Source organism: Ambystoma mexicanum, chromosome 6p, assembly GCF_040938575.1.
Source record: "Ambystoma mexicanum isolate Mex_15411 chromosome 6p, UKY_AmexF1_1, whole genome shotgun sequence".
NCBI classification, from domain to species: Eukaryota; Metazoa; Chordata; class Amphibia; order Caudata; family Ambystomatidae; genus Ambystoma; species Ambystoma mexicanum.
This window is the reverse complement of record NC_090935.1, coordinates 26,328,092-26,347,438: the sequence shown is the minus strand read 5'-3', so window position 1 is coordinate 26,347,438 and position 19,347 is coordinate 26,328,092. Positions and strand designations below refer to the sequence as shown.

The window sequence follows — 19,347 nt, the reverse complement described above, 5'->3', positions numbered from 1 at the left end:
TGAAAATGTGTTGGGTTCCTCTCTCCTGCTCCAGTGGCTATAAGGGTGTTTTGGTTCACTCTTTCCTGCTCCAGTGGATTTGAGGATGTGTTAGTTTATGCATTCCTGTTCCAGTGGCTGCAAGTATGTGTCGGTTTCCTCTTTCATGCTCCAGTGGCTGTGAGGATGAGTCGATTTCCTCTTTCGTGCGCCAGTGGATTTGAGGATATGTTAGTTTCTGCATTCCTGCTCCAGTTGGTGCAAGTATGTGTCTGTTTCCTCTTTCCTGCTCCAGTGGCTGTGAGAATGATGGGGTTTCCTCTTTCCTGCTCCAGTGGCTGTGAGTATGAGTCGGATTCCTCTTTCCTGCTCCAGTGGGTGTGAGGATGAGTCTGTTTCCTCTTTTCTGCTCCAGTGGGTGTGAGGATGTGTCGGTTACCTCTTTCCTGCTCCAGTGGGTGCGAGTATGTGTCGGTCTCCTCTTTCCTGGTCCAGTGGCTGTGAGGATGTCTCAGTTCCCTCTTTCTTGATCCGGTGGGTGTGCGAATGTGTTGGTTTCCTCTTTCCTGATCCAGTGGCTATGAGGGTGTTTTGGTTCACTCTTTCCTGCTCCAGTGGATTTGAGGATGTGTTAGTTTACGCATTCCTGTTCCAGTGGGTGCAAGTATGTGTCGGTTTCCTCTTTCATGCTCCAGTGGCTGTGAGGATGAGTCAATGTCCTCTTTCGTGCGCCAGTGGATATGCGGATATGTCGGTTTCCGCATTCCTTCTCCAATGGGTGCAAGTATGTGCCTTTTTCCTCTTTCCTGCTCCAGTGGGTTTCAGGGTGTGTTGGTGTCCTCTTTCCTGCTCCAGTGGATTTGAGGATGTGTTGGTTTCCTCTTTCCTGTTTCAGTGGGCTTGAGGATGTGTCGGTTTCCTCTTTCCTGCTCCAGTGGGTTTGAGGATTTGTCGGTTTCCTCTTTCCTGCTCCAGTGGGTGTCAGTTTCCTCTTTCATGCTCCAGGGGCTGTGAGGATGAGTCAATTTCCTCTTTCCTGCTTCAGTGGATATGAGGATATGTCAGTTTCCGCATTTCTTCTCCAGTGGGTGCAAGTATGTGTCGGTTTATTCTTGCCTTCTCTAGTAGCTGTGAGGATGATTCGGTTTCCTCTTACCGGCTCCAGTGGCTGTGAGGATGAGCCGGTTTCCTCTTTCCTGCTCCAGTGGGTGTGAGGATGAGTCAGTTTCCTCTTTCCTGCTCCAGTGGGTGTGCGGACGTGTTGGTTTCCTCTTTCCTGCTCCAGTGGCTATGAGTGTGTGTTAGTTTATGCATTCCTGTTCCAGTGGGTGCAAGTATGTGTCGGTTTCCTCTTTCATTCTCCAGTGGCTGTGAGGATGAGTCAATTTCCACTTTCGTGCTCCAGTGGATATGAGGATATGTCGGTTTCTGCATTCCTTCTCCAATGGGTGCAAGTATGTGTCTGTTTCCTCTTTCCTGCTCCAGTGGGTTATAGGGTGTGTTGGTTTCCTCTTTCCTTTTCCAGTGGATTTGAGGATGTGTTGGTTTCCTCTTTCCTGTTTCAGTGGGCTTGAGGATGTGTCGGTTTCCTCTTTCCTGCTCCAGTGGGTTTGAGGATGTGTCGGTTTTCTCTTTCCTACTCTAGTGGGTGAGAGAATGTGTCAGTTTCCTCTTTCATGCTCCTGTGGCTGTTAGGATGAGTCAATTTCCTCTTTCCTGCTCCAATGGATATGAGGATATGTCAGTTTCTGCATTCCTTCTCCAGTGGGTGCAAGTATGTGTCGGTTTCTTCTTGCCTTCTCAAGTGGCTGTGAGGATGATTCGGTTTCCTCTTTCCTGCTCCAGTGGCTGTGAGGATGAGTCGGTTTCCTCTTTCCTGCTCCAGTAGGTGTGAGGATGAGTCGGTTTCCTCTTTCCTGCTCCAGTGGGTGTGAGGATGTATCGGTTCCCTCTTTCTTGCTCCAGTGGGTGAGAGAATGTGTCGGTTTCCTCTTTCCTGCTCCAGTGGCTATGAGGGTGTTTCGGTTCACTCTTTCCTGCTCCAGTGGATTTGAGCATATGTTAGTTTCTGCATTTCTACTCCAGTGGGTGCAAGTATGTGTCGGTTTCCTCTTTTTTTCTCTAGTGGCTGTGAGGATGATTCAGTTTCCTCTTTCCTGCTCCAGTGGGTGAGAGGATGAGTCAGTTTCCTCTTTCCTGCTCCAGTGGGTGTGAGGATGTGTCGCTTCCATCTTTCCTGCTTCAGTGGGTGTGAGTATGTGTTGGTTTCCTCTTTACTGTTCAAGTGGCTGTGAGGATGAATCGGTTTCCTCTTTTTTGCTCCAGTATTTGTGAGAATGTGTCAGTTCTCTCTTTCCTGCTCCAGAGGGTGTGAGGATGTGTGGGTTCCCTCTTTCTTGCTCCAGTGGGTGTGAGAATGTGTCGGTTTCCTCTTTCCTGCTCCTGTGGCTATGAGGGTGTTTCGGTTCACTCTTTCCTGCTCCAATGGATTTGAGGATGTGTCGGTTTCCTCTTTCCTGCTCCAGTGGGTTGGAGGATGCGTCGGTTTCCTCTTTCCTGCTTCAGTGGGTTCTAGTATGTGCCTGTTTCCTCTTTCCTGCTCCAGTGGGTTGGAGGATGTGTCGGTTTCCTCTTACCAAATGCACTGCTCTGTAGATAAAAGGGCCTTGCATGACAGAGCTCCTCGTGCTCTTCTTTCTGCACCCAATGGAGTTAAAAGGTGTTCTTATGGTCATGTAAATTAGATGTTGTGAATTTTGTCATCTGCCCCACCTCCACCCCATGCGATGAAAGCTTATGTATCTACCATTTGAACATACTATTTTCTATCAGTACAATAAAAGGTATCAAAGCTTGGATTTTGCTTGATTTTAAAATTGGACAAACACAGCATTACACATGTTCTCTGTAGTTATTGCAACAGATGTTATTTGTCAAAAGCTTTGTACCAAGAGTGGTTCTGTGCCTTTCTGTGCAGCAGTTCAAGTGTGGCTCTTTGCCCAGTAGGCTGGAAAGTGAGGATTGAGCACACAGTACACTGCAAAAAACAAACCTTTCACTGCCAATGCACCCTTTCACTTTCTGCTCATTATGTATGATCCATTATATTTAAATGTGTCCTAGATGTGCCATAATAATTCTTTGTTTACATTCTCAAACATTCAAAGTTAATGCCTGGGGATCAGAAAGTAGCTCCAGGTCACTGTTGGTTTTAAGCTAACCAGGCTCTCCTCAATGCACCAGTGATCTCAAGGCTGCGATCCAGTGGTAATGGCCGTTGGGTCAATGACAGACCTATAAGATTCTGCGACCCCCTCCAGGGAGAGAATGGGATTCTTTGGGGCAGTTTCGGGCCTGTCTCAGCTGGGACATCTTCTATATCTTCACACTCCATGTGAAGGTTGTACACGAGCTAGGCGAGAACTGTGGGGTGTTGTGCCATGTGCAGGTAGCATAATCCAGTTTCTTTTTGAGAGATGCAGAGGATTGCAGAGAGAGAGCCACGAAAAGGCAGAGGCAGTAACCCATCTGCCCCAGATTCAGGAAGCAATGGGTGTTTTGGGAAAGGTGAGACGGAGGCAGCTTTTACAGGTGTCCAGGAGGTTTAGCCTGGCAGCCACAGCAGTGGCAGGGATGAAGTTCTGCCATTTCTGATCACTCTTCAAGAGAATGCCGCAGACCACAACCCTTGGGGGATGTGATACGTAGAGTAGGGCAAAGGCACATCAGTGTCATCTAGAGACAGGAGCAGATATGCAGTTAGTGATTTGAAAGGACAGATAAGGCAGAAGATTTGAGAATCGTTCGAAAATGGGTGAGCCGGAAAGAACAAGTAGGGGAGGAGTTTGGAGAGAGAGAAGGTGTAGAATTCGAATAGGAAGGGGCCCAGAACAGACCCTTAACGCTGAACGATTGGACATCCCATGTGCCCATGTGACAAATCGACTTCGGGGGACCAGTGGTCTAGGGATGAATAGCAGCTTTGAAACCATCAATCAGCCCTACACCTCTAGTACACCAGAAGGGATCTAAACACATTGGAAACACAAGGACATTATAAACCGGCAGGCTTATCTCCAAAAGGTTGTGGATCGTTGGTTAGTTGCAACACAGTGAAAATACAATTATTACCCAATGATAAAAGGGACTGTCCAGTCAAGGTTGTACACACACATCTACTTTACTTTTATCACAACATACCGTTCAAGCACACTACAAAATACAGCCCACGCACACTACAAAATACAGCCCACCCTGTAAGGGAACACAGAGGACAGGTGGTTTCATGAAGGAAAGGGATGTACTCTGGATACTGATAGTAGGGTAGTGAGTACAGTAATTAATCCCAATAGTTCAAGAATACTTGGTTTCAATACAAAGGGAGCAATGGGTCATAGAATGTCTGTAGGGTCCTTTGGATAAGGACCAGAGGGACTCGACCACATTGTACCTTGTGTTTGTAGGTGTTCTTGGTCCTGGACAGGGTCAAGTCAGTTTCAAGATGCTTTGCAGCTTCTGTGACAGAGTTCAAGATGTTAGACAGCTGTGGGTATCAGGCGGCAACCAGTTTGGTGAGCAAGGCTGGTCGGTTGGCTGCAGGCTGCTCTATACGGCAGCTCAGGGTTAGGAATCATTGTCTCGGTGCTGGTCAGCGGTTCTGAAGCACTGGTTGAGGCGTCTCTGATGGCTTTAGCGACTTCCGCATATCAACAGTCAGTGGAGCAGTCGGTTGCAGCTTGAGGGGCTCGACTGGCTCGAAAAGTACTTTTAAGGCAGATGTCGGAAGATGCTTGTTGATGCAATCCTCCTAGCTTCTTCACTGGGCTTGTGTCATCCTTTAAGGGGGACAGCCCACAGCTGTGGAGTGTGTTGCAGGCAGCTGCCTTTTCCTTGGTTGTAGCTTCAGAGACCTCCTGGCACTTCGTATCCAGGAAGCCTGCTGCATAGCCTAGCAGGGCACGCTGTGTGCTGGCTGGGTACTGGTTCTGGGGCTGCTGGAGGCTTCTCTGGATTCAGTGTCTCCCTTTGTTCCCTGGAAGATGTTTAAGAGGCGGGACCTTGCTTCCCTCTTGGAGGTCCTCACCTTCCTTCACTGGAGGAAGATGTAAGGCATACTGCATCTTCAGCCAGGGTCCAATGCTGAGTTCGTCTTGCTACTCTTTGTGAAGTCTTCAGATGATCTACCCAAAAGCCAAATGGACCACAGGGATTGGTGTAGGTTAAGACTACCTTTATGAACCAATCCTGGGTCCCCACCAACAATCTCCATAACCAGAGTGCTTTGCAACAGAAAAGGTAAAGGGGTGAAAACATGTAATGCTAAGTCGGGATTGCATTTTAGCTCCAGCACATTTCAGCCAATTCCTGCCAATAAGTTGTCCATATTGTCCTGAAACCTTTTAACAGGCGGAACTGAACAATTGAGCATAATCTGATTCAGATCTGTACACAAACTTGAAGTACGACAATAACTGTCTCCATTGTAATCTAGCCTATAATGAGATCAGGTTGAGTTCATGCCTAACCATCCCATTGGGCACTAACAGGGCAAGCCACAAGGTCCTTTGCATGGCAGACAGGCGCCAAGCTCTACACATGCCATGTCTAACCCATACAACAGTAACAGTTCTATCTTGCCCAAATAGTATTTGAGAGCAGGCAAACTGGAAATGGAGTTTCAAATAAATACGCATCATGTGAGAGAGTAGCAGCATTAGCTTTGCCTCTAGTACACATCGCCACATTTCAATTGACTCAATATTGGATAAATAGTACCCCAAGTAACGCATAGATGGTACCCTTTCAATGATATCCTCCCCCAGACACCATGGCATCACCTTTGGGTGCTTAAGTTTCGTGAGGATCACCACCTTAAATTTCGCTCCATTAATGGTCAGATTATTCATGCGGTATACGCCGCAAAGATGCTGAGTTTGCAATGAAGGCCCCGCGGAGTCCATTAAAAAATGCTGATGCCATCCGCAGATGCCAGCCAGTGAATTCTCAGGTGTCCCAGCCTTACCACAATTAAATCGGGCTTCTCCCACAGATGTTCTATGTCGCACAAATACAGATTAAAAAGAGTCGGTGACAGTATACAACCCTGTCTTTGCCCAAGTGGAACCTGAATGGGTTTAGTGACAAGCCCTCCTTATTTAGGCAAATCCTAACAGTGGAATTGTAATGCAATGCAGCCACTAGACAACCCAATTTATGGGGCATGTTCAAACCAAGGAAAACACGCTCAACACAGTCAAATGCTGGTGAAAGATCCAGGGAGGCCATATACATACTGCCCCCGAGGAACCTTGGCACTAAGCAACAGATGTTTAACTAGCGTGGCATTGCAGGGGGTTCCAACTTGCTGCCTGAATCCTACCTGAAAGCGAGATAGAATGTTTGTTTCCACTAAATAGGTATTCAGGTCTCTAAGCAGCAGTGTGGAGAAGACATTACAAGTCGATTCGATCAAAGCAATGGGCCAATAGTTAGCCGGATCCTGAGTATCTCCCTTCTTGAAAATGGGGGTAAGAACGGATTGTGGCCAAGAAATCGGCACCTTGTACGTGGCATAAACAGAGATGGTGGATTAAAAGTTAAATATAGTAGTGAATGGTCAGAGAAGAGGAAGGGCGAAGTAGTAATAGAAGAGTGAGAAGAATCAGAGGAGAAGACGAGATCAAGCAAAGACCCTGAAACATGGGAGGGGAAAAAGTTGGTTGAAGTGAAGTAGAGGAGGAAAAGACCAGTAGGAGGTGTCCAGGAGATGGTCACTATGACGACTGAACCAGTGGGTTCACACAGGTGCCCCCTAAACCAGCGGCATCTTCATTTTTAGAATTGTTGGGATGTTGTTGACCTGTTCTAATACTTGGCTGTTTTTTTTTCAGTGGCTCAAATTGGATTGATAATGTTCGTAATCGTGTGAAAGGGAAAGAAGACCTATACAACGGACGATTCAGCCTGTTGACACCTGATGGGTCCATTGTGCCAGACCAGTCCGAAAATAAGAACTCCCTATACCGCACTCTGACTATGGCCAAAGGGTGCCAGACAGACACAGACATAAAAAAGGAGGCTGCCGCGCTTCAAGGGAAGGTGGTCAAGGAGGTAATGTGTCTTTCATAGGGTTCTTATGGGTCTTTAAATGGGGCACAATCACATGTCAGAACAATCCAGCAAAAATGTCTTTAGCCATCCAATCAGTGGGGGTCGACACATTCACCCCAGTAAAGTCTTCCACCTTCAGACCAGGTCTGAATGGATGACTGGTCATTGCCTCTGCTGCTGCATGGGATCTCCAGGCCCAGCAGACCATAGAGGGCCAGATCCCCACCACACTCACTTGGAGAAATATTTGTTATGTCATGTTATGTTACAATCATTTGTAAAGTGCAACATCCGCCCAAGGGCATCTTGATGTTGAATAGATTCGGACCGACACTGACTGGGAGAAAGCCACAAGGCCTTAGAACAGGTAGGTTTCCCAGGAACATCTGAACAAGAGATGGATCCCAGTCGCATGAAGCGTCTGGGGAAGGGAGTTCCAAAGATGGGCCACCAGCAATGTGAGAATATTTAAAGCGCAGGGTCTGAATAAGACAGGCATCAGCAGAGCGCAGAGCTCGTGAGGGAATGTAAGGGCACACTTTAGCTGGGAGATATTCCACACCTGTACCATTATAAGTGTGGTGATCCAGGCAGGCAGATTTAAATTGAATCCACTTTGCCAATGGGAGCCAGTGCAAACGATGAAGAACAGGGGTGATATGGCTGGCCATAGACGATGAAGTGGCAGCTCTAAGTGTCGAATTTGAAGGTTGTGCCAAAAAGAGGGAATTGCAATAGTGCAGTGAGCCCAGGACCAGAAAGGCAACAACAGGCATGCGCAGCTAAAGGGGTAGGAAAGGAAGAACTTTCCGGAGGAATTTAAGTGGAAGATGCCCCTTTTGGCATACTGCACTAACCTGGTCCTCAGCTGATAGAAAAGCAGATATTCTGATGCCAAAGTCCTTCACGGTGGAAACTGGTGAGGGGAACGCGCCCAGAGAGGGGGGCCAGAACAGCGGAGTCTAAAGAGCTGCCATGATGGAGACCAACTACAAGCACCTCTGTCTTGTCCCTGTTCAACCTAACCCAGTTATTAGACATACTGGCACCCACAGACTCAACACAGAGACAGGGAGAGAGCGAGATCCAGGCGTGCAATAATCTACACATCATCTGCATAGGAATAGCAGTCAAAGCCATGGGCAAGGATGAGCTTGGTTAGGGGTGGAATATTAACCAGGTTACTCACCGTAGTGACCACCTTACTCCTAGTCCATAGTCCCCTTTCCTCCATACTTATGGGACATCTCTCCGTCCTGTGGGACGGGACCGGAGCACTTTGTAAAAAGCATCCACATTTTTCCAAAAATGTGTCCTTCCTCTCTTTCTTGCGCGGGGCCCGGCACGCGGCCGTAACCCTGCCCACCTTGGCTACGCCCCGCGCATCGCCCATCAGTCCTTTTCTATCGCCTGGTCAGAGACCTATTAGCAATAACAGAGGAACCTTATTTGAGGGGATGGCGGGTGGGCGTATGGAGGAAAGGGGACTATGGACTAGGAGTAAGGTGGTTACTACGGTGAGTAACCAGGTTATACTCCTACGTCCCATCCCCTTTCCTCCATACTTATGGGAGATTCTCAAGCACTCCTAACAGGAACTACGGGTGGATGGAAATACCCCTTACTGAAACAGGTTCTTCAGCACAGCCTGACCAAACTGAGCATCAGCTCTTGAGCTCATGTCGAGACAATAATGCTTACGAAAAGCAGATGAAGAGGCCCAAGTAGCTGCCCTAACAATGGACTCCCAGGGGACATATTTCTGAAAAGCAACCCGGCTGCCTTGCCCCGCACCAGGAGTGCATGAATACCCTTAGGAGGTTTCAGCCCTTGGACGGTGAAAGACTCTGTGATGCAGGCGGTGATCCACCGAGAAATAGTCGCCTTAGACGCCTGCTTACCCTGAGGGTTACCGAAGGTCACAAAAAGTTGAGAAGAACTCCTAAGCTCGGAAGTCCTGTCCTAGTAGAACTTAAGAGCTCTTCTTACACCAAGACAGTGCAGAACCCTTTCAGCCTCCGAGGCAGGGTTCAGAAAAAAGACCGGTAGGGAGATCGACTGATTCAGATGGAATTCAGTTACCACCTTCGGTAGAAAGGCCGGGTTTGTCCCAAAAAAAGATGCTCCACTGACAAGGCCTGGATCTCACTCACTCTCCTGGCTGACGTAACAGCGACCAGAAAGGACACTTTCCAGGATAAGTACTTGAGGTCCACCGTGGCCATTGGTTCAAAAGGTTTATGGCACAGCGCCGTCAGGACTACATTAAGATCCCACGGCGGATGCAGACTACGAACCGGAGGGTAGAGGCGTGTCAAGCCTGCAAAATGCCTCTTAACCACTGGGTTACTCAGAGAATAAGAACATTGGTCTGTAGACAGATAAGCGGAAACCGGTGAAAGGTAAGTTCTGCATGACAGAACGTGAACACCCAACTCTGCTAGGGAGGACACAAAGGACAGTACTGTGTCAATCGTAGCCACCCTTGGATCCAATTGCTTCTCCAAACACCAATGACAGAACCTGAGCCATTTACTCCTGTATTGAGATCTGGTCGAGGGTTTCCTGGCTGCCTGGATAATACGCATGTTATCCGTAGACAAGTTAAGATGCTATAAAGACTTGAACTCAGGCACCATGCCGCCAAGCTGAGCGATTGTGGGGAGGGGTGCCACATCTGCTGTTCCCCCTGATGAAGAAGATTGGGAGTTACTGGTAACCTGATCGGCAGATACACCGAGTGTTGAAGTTCTGAGAACCAAAACCTGGCCAGCCACCATAGGGCCATGAGTAGAAGCAAACAGTTCACAGAGTTCTTCAGCTTCCAAATTGCCCGATGGACTAGGGGCAGAGGCGGGAAGGCATAAGCTCTCATGTTGTGCCATGGAACCTCGAGAGCATCCCCAGAGAGGAGGCTCCCAGCACCCCTCTGGAGGCATACTGAGGAAGCTTCTTGTTTGCCGCCATAGCGAAGAGGTCCACCTCCGGTGTGCCCCAACGTGAGAAAATCCATGAGAGGACCTCTGCCTTCAACTCCCACTCGTAACTGACCACTGTCCGCCGGCTGAGGGCATCCGCTGTGACATTCAGCCTGCTCGGAATGTGTACTGCTATCAGCCAGACACCATGAAGCACGGCCCACTCCCATATCTGGATAGACAGGTCCATGATGGGGGGAGACTTCGTTCCCCCTTGCTTGTTGATGTAATACATTGACACCACATTGTCCGTGCGTATGCGGACCACCTTGTTGGCATTGAGCGGTCTGAACGCCTTGAGTGCCAGAAAAATCGCCAGAAGCTCCAAATGATTTATGTGCAGGAGCTTGTCCTGAGGCGACCAGAGGTCCGAGACCTGAAAAAGATCTAACGTCGCACCCCACCGCAGAAGGGAGGAGTCCGTCGTGATCGTCACCGTGGGGGCTGGGTCCTGAAACCCCGCACCTACCGCCAGGTTGCTGAGAGATGACCACCAGTCCAGGTCCACTCTCATGGAATCCGGAATCATTATCCGCTTGGAATCCAGGTCTACAACCCGACGCCAGGAACTCTGAAGAGCCATCTGAGTCCGTCTCATCGTGAGACGAGCAAGAGGAAAAGCCAGCACACATGAGGCCATGAGGCCCAGAAGCCTCTGGAACCACCAGGCTGATGTGCTCTCCGACTGCACAAACTTCTGACACGTGGTTAACAGATCCGCCATTCTGTCCCTGGTCAGATACACTCTGCAGTCGATCGTGTTCCAGCAAAAACCCAGGAAAATCAGGTCCTGCGAGACTGTCATGGAAGATTTCTGCCAGTTCACTGACGGCCCAAGATGGAACAGGAGCTGAAGGAGAGACTGGAGATTGCCCGCTGCTGCCAGCAGACTAGGGCTGCGTAAAAGTCATCCAAATATGGATACACATGGACACCCTAGAGACGAAGATAGGCCGCAATCACCGACATCATCTTCGTGAAGACACGCAGCGCCGAGCTGTGGCCAAAAGGAAGCACTTGAAACTGGAAGTGCTCCTCTCCCAAAGAGAAGCGGAGATATCTCCTGTGTGGGTTCCAAATCAGGATATGCATGTACGCGTCCTGAAGATCCACAACGCTGAGCCAATCGCCCATCTGCAAGGAGGAGCGTATCTGGCTGGGCGTGATCATCTTGACTTTCTCTTGGGGTAGGAAAAGATTGAACTGGGAAAGGTCTAGGATGGTGTGCAGGCCAGCCTGGTTGAGTTTGGGCACCGTAAACAGCCAGGAGTAGAAGCCCTCCCCTCGCTCCCCAAGGGGAACGGGTTCCACAGCTCTGAGGTCCAGAAGTTTCTGAACCTCAGCCTTGAGGGAGGGTGAGCCCGACAGCGGAAAAGGAGGGTTGAGGGGTGGGGTAGGGGGTAGAGGTAAGCGGAAGCCCGCCCGAGTGACTGACAAGACCCATCTGTCTTCTGTGATGGTCTGCCACGCCTCCCAATGAGACGCAATGCGTTCTCCCACCGGGGTCTCGTGCGAGCGCGGAAAACCCTCATTTAGTAGGTTTATCGGTGGCGGTGCCACCTGAACCTGAGGAGGAGGCTGAAGAGCGGGAGAAAAACCATGTCCGTTGTTGCCTACGACGGTTATTCCCCGCAGGGGTATCCACTCTGCGAGATTTGCGGTCGAGGAAGCCCCTAAAGCCAGAGGAGAGTCGACTTTGTGACTACGGTCACTGGGTTTTGAAAGGGGCCTTAACCAGGACAGACAATGACTTAGCTGTCTGAGTGCTATCCTTCGTCTTGGTGAGCTCTACATCTGTTGTAGAATGAAAGAGCTCCTTACCATCGAACGGAAGGTCCAACACCTTGTCCTGCGCTTCTTTTGAAAATGTAGTGGCATGCAGCCACGCCTGCCGTGAGGTATCAACCCCCAGCATAAGGCCCCGAGCCGAGGTGTCTACGTGATGAGCTGCAGCCTCCAGGAGATTCTGGGCCAAGACCCTGGCGTCGGATAGGCCACCTTTGAAGTCTTCCAGCTTCTCGACCAGGATAAACTCCTCAAACTCCGACAGACCTTTTCACATCCGCATGTTAGCTCCCGCTAAAATCAATTCAACGTTGGCATGCCTGAGCTGCAAGGCTGAGTTGGCGAAGATTTTCCTCCCGAGGGAGTCTAGGAGCTTGTCCTCCTTTCCCAGAACCTGAGTAGCCGTCGTGGAAGAGGATGCTGCAGGCCTGGACTGCAAAGTGGCCGCAGCCACCACTGTGGAGGAGGGAGGTGGACAGGACGACAGGGCCACCTCTTCTGAAGAATGCAGCCTGTATCTCGCGTCAATTTTCTTATTGACAAAAAGTCCAGAGTGTGGCTTTTCCCAGACTCTGCGGACCTCAGCCAGAACGTCCTTCTGCAAGAACAGGCCGGTACGCTCCAAGGGAGACAGGGTGAACGCCCCAGAGAGCACGCCCTCCTGCGGAGCGGTTGCCTCGGGCACCGGGACATCTAAGAAACTCATCATGTCCAGTACCCGGTCATGAAAAGCTCTAACAGAGCAGGGAAGGTCCTCATTGTCCTGATCGCCTTGGGCGTCATCTGACAGGTCAGGATCCTGCTGAGCCGTGTCAGGCGCTGCCTTGTCCACTGGGGACAATGGAGGCAAAGGCAGAAGAGTCGGGGAAGGCACCGTAGGCAAGGGAGGCGCTGGCAGAGCCACCGGAGGAACGGGTGGAGCCGGAGGTGCAGGTGGACATATCTCCCTGAAAAGCCCTTTGAAATATTCCCTCATGGGGTCGGTACGCATAAGCGTTTGGAATTTACTGAAGAAAGCGTCCTCCGGGGATTGTTTCGGACCCTGAGGAGGCCTCTCATGTGGTGGACAAATCCAGGGACGTAACGGGGAAGGGTGCCACATAGGCCCCTCCATCGACGTATCCACATAAATCAAAGGTGCTGACCCTGCAGGCAACAAAACATTGTGCGGAAGAGGCATCCGGGTGTTCCAATCGTAAACTGGCCGATAAGGATGCGCATAAGGGACTCTATGTTCACCCAAGGGACCAAACCCTACACCTGAGGCCGATGGCATGGTTGTAGGGTTAGCACCTAAATTGGCCGCCGCGGTCGTGGCGGGAAAGGGCGCCATTTTGTCCTCATCTGAGGGGAACTGCGGCACGTGAGGAAGTGAGGCAGGGATCCCCGTCAATGGATCAGGGGTCTTAACTTTAGCCTTAACATAAGGAACCTCGCCAGAGCCGGTACTGTGAGGCCTGGAATGTTTTTTTGACATACCAACCGCCAAATTAGCCTTCGAAGGAAGGACCTCGGCACTGCCGGTAAAAGAAGAACTTTGCTTCTTTGCCCCCTCAACAGGTCTGGTATCAACGCAGGAGCGGGAACGGTGAGAAACAGCTTTCACCGACAAGGCCTTGTCAGGCCTCTCAGAACTGTTGGTAGCTTTAGCCTCTGGACGAGGGACCTCGGACCCAGGTCCGGTAACAGCCTTATCTGCACGTGCCTCGGACATCCCCGGTCTTACTTTTGAGGGAAGCCGACAGAGAAACCTCAGAGCGAACTCTGGTACCCCACGACTCAGTAGAACTGGGTCTACAAACATCCCCCACAGGAGGGGCCTCGGAGCGTACTCCGGTATCCACAGGCCCCTTACGGAGACCCTCAGAGAAAACTCTGGTAGAATTATTAGGCCCAACGGGCACCTCAGGGCGAACCCCGATGACAGAGCGATCAACGCCCCTCCTGGCCCGAGAGGAACCAGGAAAGGTATCCCCCGGCCGGGGTGCTCTGAAAAGTAAAGAACTTACCGGGCGTTTTTTCTTCTCGTCGATGAACGCCTGAAAATGTAAAGGAGGAGTTTGTCGGAACACCTCCTCCCACCGCTCCAACCGACGTTGAAGTGCCCAGACCGAAAGGAAATCGCAGTAAAAACAGGAGTCCCAACGGTGATCCGGACCCAAACACTCTAAACAAAGAGGATGGGGATCCACCCTCGCGAAACTACGGTGACACGATGAACAATCTGGAAAGTCTAGTTTGAACGACATAGACAGACTAGTAAACGACCGCTAGCGAGAGCCAGAGAGGAAAAAAGGAAGAAAATCTTCCGAGGATTCAAGTGCGTCCAGTTCCGAACGAGCGGAGACTGATGGGCAATGCGCAGGGCAGAGCCAAGGTGGGCGGGGTTACGGCAGCGTGCCGGGCCCGGCGCAAGAAGGAGAGGAAGGACACATTTTTGGAAAAATGTGCGTGCTTTTTACAAAGTGCTCCGGCGTCGTCCCACAGGACGGAGAGATGTCCCATAAGTATGGAGGAAAGGGGACGGCACGTAGGAGTAAGACATTAAACAAGACGGGGGAGATGGCTGAGCCTTGGGGGACCCCACATGAAAAGGTAGTAGGGACAGAGCGTAAAGGGGACAAAGAGACTGCGTCCGGTCAGATAAAAAACAACAGAAGCAGGACAATACGGCACCTGAGAGGCCGGTCCCAGTCAAGTGCTCGAGCAGCACGTTACGATCAATCGTAGCAAAAGCCGCATTTAGATCGAGCAAAATCAATGACCCACGCTGCCTTGATCGTAGAGTCGGACGAGATCGTCCATGACTGAGACCAACGCACTTTCAGTGCTGCGCCCTGGCCGAAAGCCGGATTGTGAATGGTCGAATAAAATAGATTCTTCTAAATAAGATGAAAAGTATAACTTGGGCATTTCCTCATCTAGCTGAGTACTAGTAATAACAATGTACCAATGTATTGCCTGATGAATTGTTGTATAGCAGCATTGGTCTACCGGTAGTGACAAAAGCCCTAAGTCACCAGACTAAATGACATAAAAGGGAAAGGTCCAAGGACCCAATGCGCGGCACCTTCTAATATCTCTACCAAAATGTCAATGAAATATAAATTAACGACAAAAATTATATTTTATAAGTTCTCTTCAGAACGTTTCTCAATTCCAACAGAAGTCCTGAAATATATCAATCTTCCAAAATCCCTCACAGCGCGCACTTGCAATGGGAAAAAACAATGGGTAGCAAGGAGATAGGACAGAAATTAGCAGGGATGGTAGGTTAAAGCAAGGGTTATTTCAAAAGTGGTATCACCAAGGCATGTTTCAGGGCTGCATAAGGACTGTGACGGTGAGATCACCTCACAAGAGACTGAAGAAAGAGAGTGTGCCATTCTATACAGTTGCTTAGGGTGATTCACGGAGGATGCAATGGGATCAGAATGTGGCTTATGTCTGGAGTAAGCTGTACTTCATGAAATGGATAAAAAGTTCTTATGGCTGCCAGCAATTCCTGAGTCAATCAGCTGAGAACACAGGATACCTGGTATATCCCGACCATAGTGGTTAACATGTTTCTATTATACACTGGATCTCCCTGTGTGGGGGAATCTTGCTATTCCCATCTCTGAAGATTCCAGGGGCTCCATCTCAGAGCAGGGAGAGAACGGGTACCTCGAGGGATGGCGCGGCATGGCTGCTGATTGAGGTGGTATCAGGGAGCGAGGATAGCTCCGGAAGTGTTTAGTTTTCTTGAGGTGGTACGGGGCTCTTACAGGGGGTGTATCTCAGGGCAGGGAGGGAATGGGTACCTCAGGGGATAGCGCTGGCATGGCTGTTGTTTGGGGTGGTCTCAGGGAGCAAGGGTAGCTCCAGGAATGTTCTTAGGTTTTTGAAGAGGGGGTACAGGGGCTCTACCTCAGGGCATGGAAGGAGCGGGTACCTCAGGGGATAGCGCTGGCATGGCTGTTGATTGGGGTGGTCTCAGGGAGCAAGGGTAGCTGCAGAAATGTTCTTAGTGTCTTGAGGGGGTACTTGGGATCGCTCCCGTCCCACATTTGGCTTGCAATGATCACTGCTGACCTTCTTGGCATGGGTCCTTGATGGGGCTCTGCTAGGCACTGTCCATCGCTCCCTGCTGGTTGGTGATAACACAGGATAGGGGTGAAGGGTCATGGCTCCTGTTCCATAGGCTTGTCCTCCCACTTCTTCAGTCATCTCTAAGGTACATTCAGCTCCAGCGGTTCAGGGGTTTGTGTTCCAGACTCTACCCGCTGGTTTATGGATGAGGCCAAGGGCTCCAGATAAAGGAGAGGCTGTCTCTATGGTCGGTGCAGCACTGCCAACCACCACCAAGTCCATGCACACATGGGTTTTTGATCTGCTATCAGAGTGTACCATAAAAGTGGTAGGACTGCTATAGGCCACACTATGGGGGCAAGGCTAGTCACCTACGCAATCGAGGGAGGATGACCCACCCTCAGAAGCCTACGTCCTCTCAAGGGCACATCAGAAATGCTACTCACAGCTGAGGGCACTCAGCCTCTCAGGATTCATAGCCCCATTCCACAGCAAACCTGCGTGAGCTTATTGAAGCCTTGGACCCCATTGCAGGGAACGTCATATGACATTGTAGATATGCTTAGACCCAGAACTAATGTATCTTTTCCGTCTGTTATTCAAGGCGCATCACAATTTGGCTCAGTATTCATGTTGGTCTGAACACAAGATTACACATAGTTTGACTCGTGTTGTGGGTGTTGTTTTCTTTGGTTATCGGCAGGTCTCTGACATTTTGGATCGATATGGGGGTCTTGTGAAGAGGCAGCTGGAGTTCGAGAAACTGTACACAACTGCGGGAAAATACACAGTGCAGGTGGCAAATGCCCCGTCATGGGGCGGAGGAGAAGGCTTCGTGCAGATCCCGGAGGCTATCCAAATAAAAGTGGATAAGAGCAAACTCTGCCTAAGACGGATGAGCCCGGCTGAGCAAGACATCGTCTTCATGCACATGCTGGGCCGAGCTGATGAGTACTCCAGGTGGGTGACGTGAAGCAAGGACACATGCCTTCAGATTTGCCCTTCCAATGGTGTCTGCATGGGTGAGGTGATGGCTGAAGTGTACTCCAGCTGGGTGACGTGAAGCGAGGACACATGCATTCAGATCTGCCCTTCCAATGGTGTCTGCATGGGTGAGGTGATGGCTGATGAGTACTCCAGGTTGGTGACGTGAAGCAAGGACACATGCATTCAGATCTGCCCTTCCAATGGTATCTGCATGGGTGAGTTGATGGCTGATGAGTACTCCAGGTGGGTGACGTGAAGCAAGGACACATGCATTCAGATCTGCCCTTCCAATGGTGTCTGCATGGGTGAGGCTTCTGATGGCTGATGAGTACTCCAGGTGGGTGACGTGAAGCAAGGACACATGCATTCAGATCTGCCCTTCCAATGGTGTCTGCATGGGTGAGGCTCCTGATGGCTGATGAGTACTCCAGGTGGGTGACGTGAAGCAAGGACACATGCATTCAGATCTGCCCTTCCAATGGTGTCTGCATGGGTGAGGCTTCTGATGGCTGATGAGTACTCCAGGTGGGTGACGTGGAGCGAGGACACATGCATGCAGATCTGCCCTTCCAATGGTGTCTGCATGGGTGAGGTGATGGCTGATGAGTACTCCGGTTGGTTGACATGAAGCAAGGACACATGCATTCAGACCTGCCCTTCCAATGGTGTCTGCATGGGTGAGGTGATGGCTGATGAGTACTCCATGTGGGTGACGTGAAGCAAGGACACATGCATTCAGATCTGTCCTTCCAGTGGTGTCTGCATGGGTGAGGCTCTGGATGGCTGATGAGTCCTCCAGGAGGGTGATGTGAAGCAAGGACACATGCATTCAGATCTGCCCTTCCAATGCTGTCTGCATGGGTGAAGCTCCTGATGGCTGATGAGTACTCCAGGTGGGTGACGTGGAGCGAGGACACATGCATTCAGATTTGCCCTTCCATCGCTGTCTGCATGGGTGAAGCTCCTGATGGCTGATGAGTACTCCAGATGGGTGACGTGGGGCGAGGAGACATGCAATCAGATCTGCTCTTCCAATGCTATCTTCATGGGTGAGACTCCTGATGGCTGATGAGTACTCCAGGTGGGTGATGTGAAGCGAGGACACATGCATTCAGATCTGCCCTTCCAGTGGTGTGGGCATGGGTGAGGTGATGGCTGATAAGTACTCCAGGTGGGTGATGTGAAGCAAGGATACATGCATTCAGATCTGCCCTTCCAATGGTGTCTGCATGGGTGAGGTGATGGCTGATGAGTACTCCAGGTGGGTGACGTGAAGCAAGGACACATGCATTCAGATCTGCCCTTCCAATGGTGTCTGCATGGGTGAGGTGATGGCTGATGAGTACTTCAGGTGGGTGACGTGAAGCAAGGACACATGCATTCAGATCTGCTCTTCCAATGGTGTCTGCATGGGTGAGGCTCCTGATGGCTGATGAGTACTCCAGGTGGGTGACGTGAAGCTAGGACATATGCATTCTGATCTGCCCTTCCAATGGTGTCTGCATGGGTGAGGTGATGGCTGATGAGTACTCCAGGTGGGTGACCTGAAGCGAGGACACATGCATTTAGATCTGCCCTTCCAATGGTGTCTGCATGGGTGAGGTGATGGCTGATAAGTACACCAGGTGGGTGACGTGGAGCGAGGGCACATGCATTCAGATCTGCTCTTCCAATGCTGTCTTCATGGGTGAGGCTCCTGATGGCTGATGAGTACTCCAGTTGGGTGATGTGAAGCAAGGACACATGCATTCAGATCTGCCCTTCCAATGATGTCTGCATGGGTGAGGTGATGGCTGATGAGTACTCCAGGTGGGTGACGTGAAGCAAGGACACATGCATTCAGATCTGCCATTCCAATCGTGTCTACATGGGTGAGGTGATGGCTGATGAGTACTCCAGGTGGGTGACGTGGAGCGAGGACACATGCATTCAGATCTGCCCTTCCAATGCTGTCTGCATGGGTGAAGCTCCTGATGGCTGATGAGTACTCCAGATGGGTGACGTGGAGCGAGGAGACATGCATTCAGATCTGCCCTTCCAATGCTGTCTGCATGGGTGAAGCTCCTGATGGCTGATGAGTACTCCAGATGGGTGACGTGGAGCGAGGAGACATGCATTCAGATCTGCTCTTCCAATGCGGTCTTCATGGGTGAGGCTCCTGTTAGCTGATGAGTACTCCAGGTGGGTGATGTGAAGCGAGGACACATGCATTCAGATCTGCCCTTCCAATGGTGTCTGCATGGGTGAGGTGATGGCTGATGAGTACACTAGGTGGGTGATGTGAAGCAAGGATACATGCATTCAGGTCTGCCCTTCCAATGGTGTCTGGATGGGTGAGGTGATGGCTGATGAGTACTCCAGGTGGGTGACATGAAGCAAGACAAATGCATTCAGATCTGCCCTTTCAATGGTGTCTGCATGGGTGAGGCTGCTGATG

General features: G+C 50.5%; 1 protein-coding gene across 2 annotated transcripts in view; it reads left to right on the top strand.

Moving 5' to 3' along the window:
* The window catches only part of LOC138511169 (uncharacterized), a 296,224-nt gene that overhangs the window by 229,791 nt on the left and 47,086 nt on the right, over positions 1-19,347 (top strand). For both annotated transcript variants that reach the window (XM_069626676.1, XM_069626677.1), the window contains exons 6-7: positions 6,870-7,089; positions 16,627-16,883. In XM_069626676.1, the coding sequence (XP_069482777.1) occupies positions 6,870-7,089; positions 16,627-16,883 (477 nt within the window). The remainder of the gene's footprint in view (positions 1-6,869; positions 7,090-16,626; positions 16,884-19,347) is intronic.